Below are 17,407 nucleotides of genomic sequence, written 5' to 3'. Positions count from 1 at the left end.
AATACATAGGAGATGGAGAATCAAAGAATTTTTAAGTCAGGGAATAAGATACATGATCAATTGTGCACCAGTCTGGATTACACTAGCTGCCTATGGATAGAAGGAACTGGAAAAGGCAGGACTTAGTGGGAAGATCAGATGGGTGGCATCTACCATCCTCTCAGTTAAAGGTGATGAGGCCTGAACCAGGGTACTGGTGGCAGGAACAAAGGAGAGAGCAGAGATAACACATCCAGTTACATCAGTAACTGGATGTGTAATCTCTGCTCTCTCCTTTGTGTAGTAGGGAGGTGTCAAAAGTAATTCAAAGCTTTGGTGGCTGGCTGGTAGGACTGTAGTATCATTAACTGAAATTGGAAACAGGTAGGATCAGATTTGGGAAGGGAGAGTTTGGTATTTAATAAAGATTCTATTCCTTGTTGGGTGTTCCTTTGGGGTCAGAGCTGGGTTGATAGTAGGCAGAGGAGTGCTGACACATTGCTGTCACTTTCCCGTTCCATCAGCCTGAGTCCTAGAATTTCTCAATGAATGCTACGGCTTCATAAAGTCAAAAATTATTGAACTTCTACTATGTGCCTGGCACTGAGCTTGGCAGTGTGGAGGATATACAGAAAAATCTTCATCTTTGATGTTTCCTTGCTAAATCCTGATGCATAATCCTGTTACTAGTGGTATTTTACTTTGCTTTTCTTTCTTGAACACATAATCAAAATGTTTACTATGTGTTCAACTCTACATAAAACATTCTAAGGGATTAAGAGAAAAAAGGAAGTATAAGAATCAGTCCCTCCCTCTCAGAGCTTACAATTTTACTGGGAAGCAATGAGTACAAAATGAACTGCACTCTGATTCTGAAAAGCCAGTAAGCTTACATGGGACAGGGACTTAGATCCTAGAGTCAGGGAGGCCAGCCAGGAAAATGCTGCAATAATTCAGACACGAGATAAGGGGGAGGTGAAGGTATCCCTGGCAAACAAGAATGGAAAGGGTTCACAAGGCCTGAATTAGTCACTGAGGGTGTTGAAGAGGGAGTACTTCCATGTTGCAAGCCCAGGCAGCTGAGACAGATAGAACCCCTACTGGAATCAGGCAGCTGCACATACCTTCACACAGCATACTCTCCACGCGTGTCTGCATCTTTCACTGACACCTTGTCTGCTCAAAAAATCACTTTTCATTTTCTTTATTTTGGCCGTCACGTGGCCTGCGGGATTTTAGTTCCCTGACCAGGGACTGAACCTGGGCCACCACAGTGAAAGCGCCGAGTCCTAAACACTGGACCTCCCGGGAATTCCCACTTTTCATTTTCATCTTTTTAGGGCAGGGATTTTTCTATTTTAGAGAAATAGATCTGAGCATCCAACCCAAGGTTCAAGTTGAATAGCTACTCTTTTTTCAAGGGGAGAACACAGCTGTATGAGAGTAGGAAAGAAATAGACCATGTACTGTTCCTTCCTGAAGGCTGAGGAAGACAGGAAACTAATTTATCACTACAGATCTATGGTTAGCTTTTAATGCTGAACTTTCCCTGCCTTTTGAGACTTTTCCATACAGAAGAGTAGATAGAGGCTTTTATCTGCTCAGTAACAATTAGGACATACTTCCTTTTACCAGGTAGCTCTCAAGCACTGTAGTGGTATTAAAGGGTTGAGGAGAATAATTCAGGACTGGTTCTGGTATACAAAACTCCATCTGGAGGGCAAAGGCCAGGCAGGTGACTCATCTCAATTGCCCTGAAGTCCATCCAAAATCCCCAAAATCAAAGCTAGAAATTCCAAACACATTTAGTGAGCACCTATTTGCCATACATTCTACTACACACAGATGGTACATCTAAAATGAGCAAAAGGATAGAAATAGAAGAGAATCTGGGGGACTTCCCTGGTGGTCCAGTGGTTATGACTCCTCGCTCCCACTGCAGGGGGCACGGGTTGACTCCCTGGTCCAGGAACTAAGACTCCGCATGCAGCTCAGCAAGGCAAAAAAAAAAAAAAAAAAAAAAAAAAATCTGGGGAAGGGTGGAAAGGAGGTGCACATTCCAAGACACCTCCATAAGACTGAGAGAAACTTAACCCTTACTTCCTCCCACAGCATAAACTTTCCCCTCTACTTGGGCAGGCTGAGCTTTGAGAAGCACAGTCTAAACATCATATGGTTCATAAGAATCTATGATCACTTCAAACAAGATGTTATTTGTAAACCATAACTCCCTCCATCCCTTCCCCACTTGAGTGGATGGGGCAACAATCACGACAGACTCTAAGTTTCCACAAATCATTGGTTTATTAGAAAGTTCCTTTCCCTAATTTTACAGCATATATATCTCTATCATATGTGATAAAGTTAAATACAATCTGTTATGCTTGTAAGTAAGGATAGGTTATTTTTCTTTTTAGTTTTAAAATCACTATTCTGGAAATTAAAGGAAACTGCCTCCAGGAAGGCAGAGAGGCAGCCAGAGTATGGCTCAATCTACAAGCTAATGGGAAGCAGCACAAAAATGTTAATACTGTATTATTTAAATATTTACATGGGCTGAAAGCAAAGAAAAATGAGTCCCTTCACTTCAAACAGATGATTTCATTTTCCAGTGCTAGTTATCAAAAAAGCGATGCTTCTGAATCAGATGAGGAGCACTGAACAGGCAGAAGGCTCAGTCGAGAGTCTTGTTTGCCCAGCACTTGCTTGTCATTAACTCAAAGCCTTTCTCTTTTGGAAATTGAAGAAAGGCAGAACAGAGCCCTGGCCCACATAAGAAGGGCTTGTTTTTCCTGTCAGGTGACCACCCAACCAATTCTAGCCACAGGAATAGGCAGGGATATGCCAAACAGGGAAGTACTAACTACACCAAAGAAGATGAGACCTACAATATAAACACCTTTGGGTCAGTGTATTAACTAGGTCTGAGAGCCGGGTGAAACGCAAGAAGAGGAGGAAGAGGAATTGAGGTGGTACTTCCCCTGATAAGTGTCATGGGAGAAAAAAAAAAAGGTATCTTTACTGCTTAAACTAAGCTGGGTAGAAGGCATGGAAACAATGAAGCAAAACAATCTGCAGAATCTATAAATGTGCTCACCTCCCAGTAAGTGGAGGAGGAAAAACTGTCCCAACTCTATCATCCTCCAGTCTACTTCTACTTCAGTTTCTAGCCAACCCAAAAGGCACATTAAAAAATTTTGTCAGAGGGGGCTAAGTACTAGGAAGGCAAATGGACTGCCTGGGACAGGCACCCCTGAAACCCAGGAATCCCCCAGGACAATCATACTGAATCTCACTGCTTCCAGACAATAAAGCTCTTGAATCGCTCTCCTCCTCTGTGGGTGCACCTGTTTCTCTGTATAAAACAGCAAAGCACGTGAGGGAGACTCTGTCGGAACTGAGTATCCCTCTGGCACCCCCAGCTGACTGCTGCCCATTAGTTCAAAAATTCTAGTGCTGGGGGCACCACTTACTGCAAATTTTGTCTCTGCAAAGAATGTTAAACAACGTTCCTTTTTCTGTTTTAACATTTTTATAGATCATAACTTCAAAAAATACATGAGCTTGATAAAATATACATGCTTAGTCATTTTTGCATCTAGCAGAAAACAAATACTTTATTTTTTTGTTTTCATTTTATAACCTTTAAAGTTTCTTAATTCAACTAGGGCAAACATATTTACACAAAGCCACCAGAACAAGGATCACTTAAAGAGCTGGATGTAAAAAATATTATTGCAGTATACTACAAATATGGAACCTTTTTTATATGAGCTACAAAAAGCAGCATTTACGTTTATAGAGTTCAGTGCAATTTTTTACATTAAAAAATCCTATAAATTAAGAAGGAAACATCAACATGACAGAAGAAAATACACCCTTCAGACACATGAGCTCCTCTCTGGGGAAGCACATGGGTGACTCTATGTTCCTCATAGCTTCTATTCACGATAGGATCTTCTTTTCTGGGATATGCAGATGTCTCTTCTGGGATGAGGGACACGAGGACAACAGTGCCAAATGTGTGGCTGTTTGTGTGGGAAGTGGATCGAATGACAGCCTGAGTGGCACCTGGTTCCAGGTCAGACTCCCTTTCCACTTCACCCGGGATAAATAAGGTCACCAAGGTCAAAGACACTGATAAGGCAGGACCAGATGGAAAACCCGCCAGCCAGAGAGGAGGAAAATGTTTTAAAATTTATAGACAAGTGCAGAGGATAGAGAGTAGAGAGAGGAGGGGAGTATCTAAACTCAACAGTTTGGAGATGTTGCCAAAGAGGGGTGGGTAGCACTTACTGGTGTTCCCAAGCTTAGAAACACAGGAGAGGGAGGGACAAACAGAAAGGGGAAAAGGGAAAAAAATCCCTGATAGTAAACCCAAAGCAAACCTCAAATCTAAAACCACCCCTGCAAGCCAAAACTCAATTCTTTGGCTGTCAGACACTGCCCATTCCAGCTTCTACTTGCTGGTATTAATGGCTCAACACCCCAAGGGAAGATTTATGGGTCACCTTCCCTGGCCCTACCTGGGCTCCTATCCCCCAACTCATGTTCCATGGCTGGGGGGGTGCTGCAGGTCCTGACCTGAGAAGATGGGGTGAAGTAGTGGGTGAAGGTGGAGGGCAGTGGCAGCTGCTGCAGCAGGCCGGGGGGCAAGTAGGGTAGGGTAGAGGGCAGCATGTGGAACAGGGTGGAAGGTAAAGGGCCCAGGATGGATGGCTGAGGCGGGAATAATATGGATGGGATGGCTAGCTAGAAAGGTGGCAGGATGGCCAGGGATGATTGAGTGAGTGAGGTGGGACAAGGAAATGGGGGTCAGGTGGGGCTGGGGAATATGATGTACTTGGGCAAGTGGCTGGGGATGAGGGTGGGGGTGAATGCCAATGGCAGCAGCAGCTGCTGCGGCATGATGTTGTAGGATGGCATGCTGAACAGTTGTGATGGAGGTGGCAGAGGCTGTGGCCGGCTGCTGAATGTGGATGGGCTGCAAGGCTGGAGTGGCTGGGGCCAGGGCAGCCGAGGCGGGAAAGGCCTTTACTTGCTTGGCCAGAAGCTGCTGCTGGATGTGTTGCTGTGCGGCCTGCTGGAGCTTGCTGTACTTCTCCATCTCCTCGGGAGTGAAGGTGATGGGCTGGCTTTCCAGTGGGGCTAGGGAAGCATCCTCAACCCCATCAGCTGACTCAATACTAGGCTCCCCACTGGGAGGTGCATAACTGGGGAAGTGCTCAAGGTCTGACGCTATAGGCAGCAAGCTGGATTCCACAGGGCCTGGTTGACTGCCACTATCCAGGGACTCGAGGGTGTCCCCATCACTGGGGTCAGGGAGGTAGTTATGGGAGATGGATGGGTCCCCAGGATAGCAGTCAGAGTGCACTGGGGTGCCTAACGGAGCCACAGGGTGATCAGCAGTAGCTTCTTCAGACTTTGGCTCTTCTGGGGGTGGGTCTGATAAGGGGCCAGCTGTTTCCTCTGAGAACTGATGTCCAAATGGGGCATCACTATTCCCTGGAAGCCCTTCTTCTGTCTCTGACTGCTCTTGCTCTTCCCCCCTTTCTAAGCCAGACTCTTCACATTTCTTGGTGTTGGGCTTTCGGGTAGCTGGGAGCTTCCCTATCAGTGGAAGGACAGGCTTATTGCCAAGAGAAGGGGGGAGCTTGGGCCCAAAATAACCTTGTGGAGGGTCCTTGAGCTTGAGCCCGGCTTTATTAGGGGTGGCCAGCACCTCCTCACTCACACTGGGTTTCCTCTCCACTTTCCTTGACTGGATCTTCTCCAGTAGCAGTTTGGCAGTGACAGAGTTCTTGTCTTCAGGGCTGCAGTCACCTTCTGACCCTCTTCCTGGGCCAGTGCTGCTGTTCTGGGAGGGTGGGCCTATCCCTTTACCATCATCTCCTCTGCCATCTTCTTTCTTCTTCTCCCCGGAACCTTCTCCCCGGCCTGATCGGAAATAGTGGGGAGACTGGGAGCGGTAGATTTTAGAGCGAATGAAGTCTCGACGACCAGAACGCCTCTCCTCAGGGCTCTCGTGACCCCACGATCCCTTCCTGGAGCCTGATCTCTGCGAAGGGCTCCGCGTGCTGCAGCTGCGGTCCCGGCTATAGCTCCGACTCCGCTGCCAGCTGTGGGCTGTGGTGCTGCGGCTTCTCCGTTTGCTCCGGCTGCGACTACAACTGCTGCTGCGGCTGCGGCCCCTGGATCTTGAGCGCTCCCTAGTATGACTCCGAGATCGGCTTCGGGACTGGCTGCAACTGAGGCTATAGTCGTCATCAGAAGATGAATATTTGTGCCGCTTGGACCGGTGCTTGGAACTGGTATAGTCTGAGTCATCAGAGTCGTGGGAGCGCTTGGAGTGCCTTCGTGATCGGTCACTATAATCACTATAGCTGTCATCAGAGTAACTGTGTTGTCTACTATAGCAGCTCTGGTCTGAAGAAGCATCTGAGCTACTTGAGTAAGAACGCCGGGAGGAACGGCGAGAGGAATGGTGCCGGCCAGACCGTGAGCGGCTACGGGAATGCTCACTGCCCGACTCTTCTTCCTCCTCTTCCTCCTCCTCCTCCTCACTGTACTGGGATGGAGACTTCTGGTGCAGCCGGCGTGATGAAGCATCATCACTATCCTCATCTCCACTACTGGGTCGACTTCGATGGCTAGATCGGCTGCTCCGTTTGCTGCTAGCTCTTTGCTGGCAGGATGAAGTTGGAGGTTCACCTTTGTGTTTCCTCCCACCATGATCTTGGGAGCTGCCACCGCCTCCACCTTCATCCTTCTTGCCACTGCTCCCTTCTTCAGCTGGAATGGATCTCCGCTGGGAATCATCTTGGGCTCGCCGCCGTCTTCTTGGTGGTGCAGGGCTGCCACTACCAGGGGGTTCTGGTTTGGGCCCCCGTTCAGAATCTGCTGGGGCTGATGACTTATTCTTCTTTCGTTTTCGCTTCTTGCGCTTCTTAGACTTCTCCCCAGACTCTGCCTTAGAGCTTTTCTCTTCTGGGTCAGGCTTGTGTTTCCGTTTGTGTTTGCTGGATTTTTTGTGTTTCTTCTTCTTTTTGTGTCGGTGGGACTTCCCAGATCGTTCTTTCTTGCTAGGAAGGCTTCTCCCTGTGTCTTCTGTCTCTGACCCATGGCTACCCCCAGGCTCCTGCTTATTCAGGCCGCTACAGGCAGACCCTGGAGCAGGCGCATCTATTCTGCCTCCTGAAGAATGTTCTACATTCTCTCCCTCCTCTTTGCTTTTATTTGGCTCACTAGGATCAAGGTTTTGGAGATGGTCCTTTGAGGAGCCTCCTATATCCTTTGGTTTTTCTGTCCCTTTAGCTCTGGCATCTTTGTTCCTTGAAAGCTTGAAGTCAAAGTACAAAGGATTACAACTGTAAGAAATGGAGGGTTCTGCCTTCGTGAAAATTAATAGTTCTGATGGCCACTGGAGGGCAGTGCTTTCATCTTTGCTTAAAACTGGAAAGAAGGGACCAGTAGGATGTCTGGGTCCCTCTTGGCTTTCTTTCCCTGCTGGAGTGGCCTGAGAGATTTCTTTAGGAGGATTAGACTCACACATTTGGATCTCTGAATCCTTCTGACTCTGACTCTCTAAACTATGCTCACTTACATCCCCTCCTGAGGCCTTCTTTGTCTCAGCTTTGCTTTCAGGCTCTGAGGGCTCAGCCACACTGGTTTCCATCTGCTGTTCAGAGACTTCACCAACTGTCTTTTCTGCTCCTTGGCTTGCTGCCACCTTGATGCAGCCTTTAGGCTTGGGAGAACTACTTTTTTTGCTGTCTAGGGCATTCTTTGGGTGTGTACTATTATCACCTTCCATTTGTTCACTGGCTCTCATAAAGAGTAGGAAAGGAAAATTAGGTTTTACTTTGCAGTGTGCTGGGGGGATGTAGTGGTAATACTCTGGCTCTGTAGCCCCAGCTCCTTCTTCTCGCTTCATTCTTTTTAACTTAGATAATGTTGAGGCAAGGGACCCTCCGTCCTGAGGGTCTTCATCCTCTTTTTTACCATCGAGATTACTGCTACCATCGGAATCTCCCACCTTCTGCAGTCCTTGGTCTGTACCCTTCTCATCAGCTTTTGTTCCATCTTCAGAGGTCCCTTCCTCTGCATGGTCCTTGAAAACTGATGCTATTGATTCGAGTTTGACAGGAGCCTTCTTGGCAAAGGAAAATGACACTCCCAGTTTTTGCAATGGGGTCCCCAGATTATTCTTAATGCCAAAGCTGACGCCTTGAGAGACTAGCCCAGGAGACTGTGCCTGTCCAGTGGTATTAGTGATTTGTACTGCAGTGAAAGGGCCTCCTTTATCTGTGGAGAATTCAGATCCCAGGCCACAAGTGGCAGTGGCACTTGTGCCACTGTTTGTCGCTGATTCTTCTTTATCATCATCTCCACCTTCTTCATCTACAGCCACTGTGGTTGGTCTGAACATGGGACCACTTCCAGGTGCACTACACAATGGTTTAGAAAAATGAAAAACAAAAAAAAAACAGGTTTAGGGAACATTTCATACTTCTTTTTTTATTTTTGGCCTCCCCACGCAGCATGTAGGATCTTAGTTCCCTGACCAGGGATCAAATCCGCACCCCCTGCAGAGGAAGCATGGAGTCTTAACCACTGGACCACCAGGGAAGTCCCTCATACTTCTTATATGATACTAATCCCTTATGCTTGACCATTCATCACAAGCAGATCTTAAAAGACACTGAGTGGTGGTCATTCCCCAGCCCTGTGCTAACAAAAGGAACTTCCTCAGTGAGGTTAGGCAAAGTCTCACACTACTAATCTACCAAGCTACATTCGCAAGGATAGCCAGTTACTGCTGTTTCTTCCTTAGCTGTCTAAAATATAAAAACTGAGGTTTACCTCTCAATTCGAATACACTATCATTACCGTCTGGTACAGCCCACCTGTCCTGTATCCACTCTCAATTCTTATTGTATCATCCTACTATCAAACATATGGCCGAACATCTATTCACAAAGGTTGCACAGTTCACCCTTGAATACAGGTTTGCAGGTTTGAACTGCGAGGGCCCACTTATGCACAGATTTTTTTTTCAATACATATCACACAATCTGCGGTTGGTTGAATCCGTGGATGTGGAAATACGGAGGGTTGACTACACAAATACGGAGGGTTGACTACAAAGTTATACACAGATCTTTGACTGTGTGGATGTGTGAGTGTGTGTGGGGGCTGGGGGTCACTGGCACCCCTAACCTCGTTGTTCAAGGATCAACTGTATTTCATACAGCTAAAAAACAAAACAAAAAAACCCTCAATTTCTTCTGTGCTTTCAAATTTCAGTTTTTAAATACGTGCCTAGGGATTCCCTGGTGGCGCAGTGGTTGAGAGTCTGCCTGCCGATGCAGGGGACACGGGTTCGTGCCCCAGTCCAGGAAGATCCCACATGCCGTGGAGCGGCTAGGCCCGTGAGCCATGGCCGCTCAGTCTGTGCGTCTGGAGCCTGTGCTCCGCAACAGGAGAGGCCACAACAGTGAGAGCCCCGCGTACCGCAAACAAACAAACAACAACAACAAAAAAAGTGCCTATTCCCTGAGTTGAACAGAGTCAGAAACCTCCACTGTGCTATGCTATGATGGTTTGTGGTTAGGTTAGTATGTCTGTTATAGAAACTAAGAGCCTGTGCCTATCTCCTGGCACCATGCCCAAGCATTAGCTTCGGTTTTGTGATACTTTCTGGGCATTCCATACAATGATCATAATTCTACCAATGACCTTCTCAGCTTTGAAAACAGGAGCACCAAGGAACCTGAAAGCCAGTGTTTTAAACTCCTGTCACATCTGAAATTTTTACAGTGTGTGGATTATACAGGTATCTCTCATGCCAAACTCAAGAACTGAAGAGAATTATTTGGATGAAGTCTTTTTAATCTAAACCCTAGCTACTAGCTGCCCTAAACTCAGGGACCAAATATATTTGGATAATATGGTATCCCCTTTGCTATCTGAACTCTTGTTATTGCAGGATGGAACCCACAAGATCTGGGTAGCAAGAGATACTCTCACTGTGTCACAAAACCTATCCCACGGGCTTAGCTGCTCCGCGGCATGTGGGATCTTCCTGGACCAGGGCTCGAACCCGTGTCCCCTGCATTGGCAGGTGGATTCTTAACCACTGTGCCACCAGGGAAGTCCGAGGTAGTATATATATTTTTAAGGAGGTACCCTTGCTACAAGTCCAAGAGGAATGTGTTTATTACATGAAAAGCTGCCAAAGAAGGAATCAGAACCAGTTTAATAGGCATTTTAACTCAACATTAGAGCTCATGGGTTAATTCTGTTTTAAAACTTACACTATATGTGTTCTTTCCCTTCTTCCTTCCTCCAAAACAAAAGAAAAGTAAATAAGTAAAAGGATCCAGAGACAAAAATCCAGAGAGTCTATGACCTTGGAAACTCTGGCCCCAACTTGGCTGTAAAGTTTTAAAAGCCACAATCACAGTTTCTCCTTCCACTGTAACCAGTTCCTCCTTTGTTACTGGCCAGCCATTAAAAACAAACATAGGGACGTAGGTCCTTCGGATTGAGGCACATACCTCATGAATTCTCAGATGCTCAAAGACTGGGTCCCCAAAGTCTAGTCGCTTGGAAATTCAGCCCTAGGTGGGATAAATTCCACCTAAGGCTAAACACCAGCCCCAAATTTATCATCAAGAACCATGAAGGAACATTAAAAACAACACTCAAGAAGGCAGGAATCTGCAGAGAAATAAATGGATAGAATTTCCTAGGTTTTAATGTTTAGTACTAACTCTACTCTATAGTACTTAAAAGGCAGTTACAACACTTGAATCTGTGCCCCAGTAGAATACTGTGATGTATATGCTTTTCTACATAAGAATAATACTGGAGGGGAATTCCCTGGTCTAGTGGTTAAGATTTGGCGCTTTCACTGCCATGGCCCAGGGTTCAATCCCTGGTCAGGGAACTGACATCCCACAAGCTGTGCAGGGCAGTCAAAAAAAAAAAAAAAAAAAAGAAAGAAAGAAAAAATAAGCTGGAGAATGGGAATAATAATTGTTGCATAATTTACTGATTTACTGAGCATCTTCTATGTGCCAGGAACTCTTTTATAAGCACTTTGATATAACAACTTAATGACTTCTCACAACAACTATAAGAAATTGTTATCATTTCATCTTACAGATAAGGAAACTGAGGCAAGGAGCTTGGATAACTAAGGTCACAAAGATCATAGGATACGGCCTCAGGAGTGCATATTCTTAATATGTTATACTCCAAGTATAGATACGCTTTTAGTTTGAAAGAAGGATCTATTAAAAACTGAAGGATTATATGTCAATTATCCCTCAATTTTTAAAAAAAGGATTATAATTCTTAAATCTTAAGGGTTATAATTATTTGTAGAATCCTCGGAGAGAAAATGTCCTCACCATTCAGCTTGTTTTCTTTGCTCTGCCAACTCGTGGAGCCGCCGTAGGGCTTTCTCTTGCTTCTTCTCATCTTTGCGGGATCTTGAAGAGACATTTCGAGCAAACTCTCTCTGCTTGAGATCTTTCAATCTCTGGGTAACAAAAGAAAGGAACAGGGAGTGTGTGATTTAGAATAACCTGGGGATCCTGAAAGCAAGGCTTTCAGAATATTTACCCATAATCAATGGTTATAGCGCTAGTGTAGAATACATTGTTATACTCTCATGGTAATTGAAAACACAATGGCTGGTTACTTTGGGTAAAGCACTTGGAGTATCTGCATTCATAATTAGGACAGCATACCATTTGCTTTATTGGGTAAAATTAAATAATTTCAGAAGCAACAAGCAACATTAGGAGAAAAGAACACTAGGAGAAAAGAAAAGGGACTATTTAATCACCTGCTCTTCCAGGATGCAAAACTAGACAAATAGAACATGAGTTAAATTGTAATAACACAAGCCAAGGAGAACAGAAAGGGGTTAGCTAGTATAGAAAATTACCCAGGTGTAAGATCTTAAAAAGCAATGTACAGCTTACATGGGGAGGTTATCTGAATCATTCAGACTAATAGAAAGCATACTTTTATTTCACCATAAAAAGGTGCTATTCTTTTCACCATGAACCGTTTTCTTGCTAACTAATCAAACAAACCATCTTCCAATGCTTGCATGTTCAGAGCTCACCAGTCTGACCACTTTCATCTGGTCAGTCTGCTGAAATTAGAGAGTAATATGTGTGGCTTTTCATTCCTTCACGGCCCTGAGAGGAACATCCAGGGAATGAGATGGGAGAGTAGAGACAAGTCAAAGTATTACTTAAAATCCTGATAAAAGAATGGGTCTTTTATTCTCAGAGGCTACTATATATAATTTTCCTTAAAACAAAACAAAAACAACAACGTTATGACACACTGATGACAGACTCCAGACATATCTGCAATGAAGACGTAACTAAAATTATTTTCAACATACTAGATAATATAAAAGCAAACAAACCAAAACACATATATTAACCTATGCTTTTACAATAGCATTGGGAAAAGGAATCTGACCCAACATAAAGTGGACATTGCTTTGTTTGAAAGGCATGATGTGCAACAGACAGAGGAATTTTCTTATCTAATATTTATGAAATGTGTTTTGAATCTTTTTGAATTGGGAGGGGAAAAGGGTAGAAAGACACACACAAAAAAAGATACACAGCTAAAGACACTAGTAGAAAAACTCACTCTTGTGATCTGGGCTCCCAAATTAGAAGGATTTGCTTTCAATACATCAGCTGAATATGTCACATCACAAAGAAAAAAAAAAGTAAAAAATAAAACAAGAATGGAAGAGAAAAAAAAATAAAGCAAGCATTACTACACAAGCTCTCTTAGTGAATGTGCAAACTATTATACTGAACAATCAGGGATAAAGCCATCAACTCTAAAAGGGTTGGGGAGAAGGGAAGCACCTATACAAAACATGTATGTGTACGTACACACAGACTGACACAGTAATAATCCCTTCTAGATAAATGGAACCATCTCCATTCCTTTAGGAAAAATGGTTACAGAACTTTAGGAAAGACCAGTGTGGTCTAAAAGCAGTTAGTCTTATTTTCATTTACCTTTATTTTGGGGGCGTTCAAGTAACCAAGAGATGGCAAAATTGTTTTACTGAGGCTGGCTGCTCAGAATTAAGATTTTTATAAAAATCACTTCAAGATAGAGGAGCAACTATTTTAAATAAATATGAACTCCAATTTCCTCCTTCCAAGGAGAATGGGGCAGAGAGAAAGAGCCTATCAGGACTATTGTATGATTATTTTAGGCCACAAACCTAGTTTTTTCCTGCCCCAAACACTTAACAGGCTCTCTAGCCAAGATTTAAACAGAATGATATGTTTTTCTCTAGCCACCTCATAAGCCTGGAAAATCTCCCCATGCCCAGTCATTCCCTTCCCTCTTATACTTTTAGGAGTTATTCCCCAAACTACAGGACACTGTCTAAAAGTATGAGCATTTTATCAAAGTCTGGAGTCTCCAAGCTAAGTCAATGATTTCGAATCATTCAGCAGCCACCTGGTACAAACTTGAAGTTGAAGGGATAGAACTATTTCCACATCAGCCTGAAGACATCCTATCTCAAATTCCCACAATATAATTAAAGGTAGGGAGGGAAGAAAATGGGATGATGTCAATAGAACAAGTTCAAATCGTGGTCCTATACAGGGTGTAGCAAACACTCCTGTATCACCTTTACAAACTTTATAGTTAAGACTGGGGTCTTAAAAATAGAATTGGGGGCTTCCCTGGTGGCGCAGTGGTTGATAGTCCACCTGCCGATGCAGGGGACATGGGTTTGTGCCCCGGTCCGGGAGGATCCCACATGCCGCGGAGCGGCTGGGCCCGTGAGCCATGGCCGCTGAGCCTGCGCGTCCGGAGCCTGTGCTCCACAACAGGAGAGGCCACAACAGTGAGAGGCCCGCATACCGCAAAAAAAAAAAAAAAAAAAAAAAAAAAAAAGAATTGGGAACCCTAGAATTCTAACCCAAACCTTAAAGACAGGGCTTGGCAACTCTCCCAAACCCAAAATGTATATTTGGGGTCTCTCTCAGATAAGGGTGTTCTGATGATAAAAATGGATTCCTAACTCCAAGTCTCTCCTTTCTTCTCAGGGTCAAACTAAATTCCCCTCACAAAGTCTCTACTGATCCCTCATAAAAGATAGGATTTTTCTTCTTTGTGAACTGTCTTATTAACACTTTGTTATAGCAGTGATCTAGCAATCATCATATTTAGCCTGACTATACTTATTCCTGTCTTTCAGAAGGGCAGTTTGTGTAAAATTTCAGAGTGAGAAAGACTTGGGTTCAAATCCATTAATTACTGGCCAAGTGGTTTCACCTCTCTGAGCTGCAATTCCCTCATTAGAAAAACAGGGCTATCTAGCAATAGATTTACGAGATTAAGTGTCAAAATAAATACGAGTAAAGCATTTAGTATGTCCAAATTGTTCAATACTGCCCCTTCCCCTTTATTTGGGGCAGGGACTACGGCTTATCTTTATAATCAACCCTGCAGCGTAAGGAGCAGCGCCAAGGCTACAGAACTCATCTGGTAAATGGCTGGTGAATAATTTGGCTTAAACACTGGATCCTTGATTTTTGACAAATCCTCGTTATCACCTGTAGGAAAGTTTGATATGAAATATTTTCATGTATCAATATTTACTAGGAACATATTCAAGCTAAATAATGTTTTTCCTAGTTATTACTCTCATACAGTAAGGAAGTCGCTCTCTCTCTTTTTTTTTTTTTTTGGCCATGCTGTATGGCATGCAGGATCTTAGTTCCCCAACCAGGGACTGAACCCAGGCACCGGCAGTGAAAACAAGTCCTAGCCACTGGATCATGAGGGAATTCCCGGAAGTCTCATTCCTTAGAGAACCAAAAAGCCTAAAAATTTAAACCCCTTACTCCTGAACAGAATTGGGCCAATGGCGAAAAGGATACTGACCAGAAACTTCTCAATTTCCCATCTAAAAAGTAATTTTCATAAAGGTACAAGGCCCTCAATACAGAATCAGATTTTCCAGTTGCCTATTTTATTCCAAAAGGCTACCAAGCTTGGCTCATATGCCACTGAATACCCGTATGAAATTCTCTCTGTGTGTGACCTGTACTTTTTACTTTCCACTTAAATTCTGAAGAGGAACTCAACTTCAGATAGCTTTTTCAAGGCAAGAATAGAGGAGCAACATAACTGTCAGAGAAGAGACAGAGTTCAAGTAAGGAGACCAAAAAGTACAGATGTGTCATCAATCCAAAAACTACTTTCAAAGGCTGAGCAAATTCCATACTGTACACACAAATTCAAGTTAGACTCCAAACTAGCACACAGTCTAATCTGAATGGATCTAATTAATCATTTAAGGTGACTCCAAAGCTACTATGTCCTTATATCTGAAAATTATAAAGTATGCTTTCTGAAGAGTTACTAATAAATTTGCTTATTTATTAATACTTATTAATATAAATTTAAGCCACATAACACATCTTTAGCTGAAAAATATTTGATTCAAGGGAAAGGAGACCAAACCCCATTCATAATGAAAGGGCTTGAAGATCTTGTTTTCCTGAAAAACAAATAGCATATTTCCAAGAAAGTATACATTTGTGACAGAGAAAGTAATTTCTCACTGATTTTCACTCACATGGTAGCTGGGGTTTCTATTAAATTTCCCAAAAGACCAGTAGAGGGAAGAACTTAACAAATAACCCAGCTCTTGAAATACCCATCCACAGTTGGGCTAAAGACCACTTCAAATGTAAATGACATTCTAGTTCTTAAAACCAGCTAAACAGCACTGTGTTGGCAGAAAAATATCTACTCCAGACCCAAAATCCTGCTCCACTATCCATCTGCAAACAAATTAAACCAGAGAAATGAGAATCTGGTAAATCTTACCAGGTTTTCAGTGTAGGTGATATATTTGTCCACATTATCAATAATGTGGAGTGTCAATAGCAAGAAGTGGCACTGTGTTTGAGCTGGGAATGAATGAGACAGTTTTCCCTATCAACAAAAGATAACAAGGATCTCAGTCTAATAAAATACTTTTTATATCTTTTGATGCTACTCTTCTCTTGAATCACAACAAAATTTTATGTTAGAAGCTTATATTTGATTGAGTATACTTTACTAGGAATAAATCTATTATCTTTCTCAAGTATTTTAAATCTATTATTGCAATTTAAAGAATAAAAACATTGTTTCCATGTGAAGGGAATTTCAGGCACCAGAAAATAGGCAGAGAGTATTTTCTATTGCCACTAAAAATCCTATGTTCTAATATTTACTCAATTCTAAAGAGAAACCTAATTCTGTCTCTTCAGGGTCAGATTATCTGTGATTTCTTTTTCTCACCAGATAGCAATCTCACTCTCCCAGAGATTGTTCTTAGTTTTCCTTTATAACTAACCCTGCAATGCACACACCATTGTCTATGGCACAAAAGAGATGTTCAATAAACATTTATCAAACTTGTTTCAGTTTTAAAATCAGTTATTGGGAAAGGGAACACATACATACTTTTACGTATTATTTGTTGGTTACGAACAGAGATGGAAAATGGTGATCAAAGAAGCAGTGGTTGCTTGCAACTCAATCTGTTTTTCTGCCTAAACATGATCCAGCCCTTTCTGAACTCAACTACTCCCTTTCCATTATGTCAACAACCCCACATACCCCAAATCCACGGCCTCTTCTTCCCACTGTTTCCTGCCTCTCTCCAATGACATAACATTAATGAGGAACTCCTTTCCCCTCCAAAACTGGAGTAGTCATGCTGTAGTTGCTTGGCCAGGTTACCCACTTCAAGTCTCAGTGTTTGATGCCTCTGGATGAGACCAGCCAGAACATCGCCATGTGATGAGGGAGGGAAAAGACCAGCAGAGAACACAGAAAGCCTCAGCGTTAAACTACTCACAGAAAAAAGATTATAGTTGAAAGGTTAAGGAAATCCAAGTTACTGGGCACTGAGGTGTAAATTCTTCTTTTAGCACATGCATATCAGTAAGTGATGAAAATGAGTTTTATTCAGTAACAGAGAAAACCAAATGTTTGGTAACAGAGAAAACTAAACACTAATGATGATTACAGATACTGAAAAAACTCAGAGGGGAAAAAGAGAAGTATACATTCTTTTGGCTAGGTAACAGTAGTTCTAATAGTCATTTATAGCAATACCATTTGTGCCCAATTACTCTGAAACACAATGACTTAATATCATTTGGTTAATATCAAATTAATTTGTCATAAAATCACTGTTATATTTGCTTTTATGTTCAGAAATACAGCAAAAAGCCTTAAAAGTATGTTATATTCTTTAATAGCACCAGGTGTATACTGCTTTAAGGTATTTTTCACACACACACACACACACACACACACACACGTATTCAATATATGAAGTCACCATCAT

General features: G+C 43.0%; 1 protein-coding gene across 9 annotated transcripts in view; it reads right to left on the bottom strand.

Moving 5' to 3' along the window:
- Positions 1 to 2,264: 2,264 nt before the first annotated feature.
- GPATCH8 (G-patch domain containing 8) overlaps positions 2,265 to 17,407 on the bottom strand; it is a 99,042-nt gene continuing 83,899 nt past the window's right edge. For all 9 annotated transcript variants that reach the window (XM_033416948.2, XM_004285976.3, XM_033416946.2 and 6 more), the window contains 2 exons: positions 11,397 to 11,527; positions 2,265 to 8,426 (listed from right to left, as the gene is read on the bottom strand). In XM_033416948.2, coding sequence (XP_033272839.1) covers positions 4,526 to 8,426; positions 11,397 to 11,527 — 4,032 coding nt within the window. In that variant the 3' untranslated portion in view covers positions 2,265 to 4,525. The remainder of the gene's footprint in view (positions 8,427 to 11,396; positions 11,528 to 17,407) is intronic.

The sequence above is a fragment of the Orcinus orca genome, chromosome 19 (assembly GCF_937001465.1).
Source record: "Orcinus orca chromosome 19, mOrcOrc1.1, whole genome shotgun sequence".
NCBI lineage: Eukaryota > Metazoa > Chordata > Mammalia > Artiodactyla > Delphinidae > Orcinus > Orcinus orca.
This window is presented reverse-complemented; position numbering and strand designations above follow the sequence as displayed.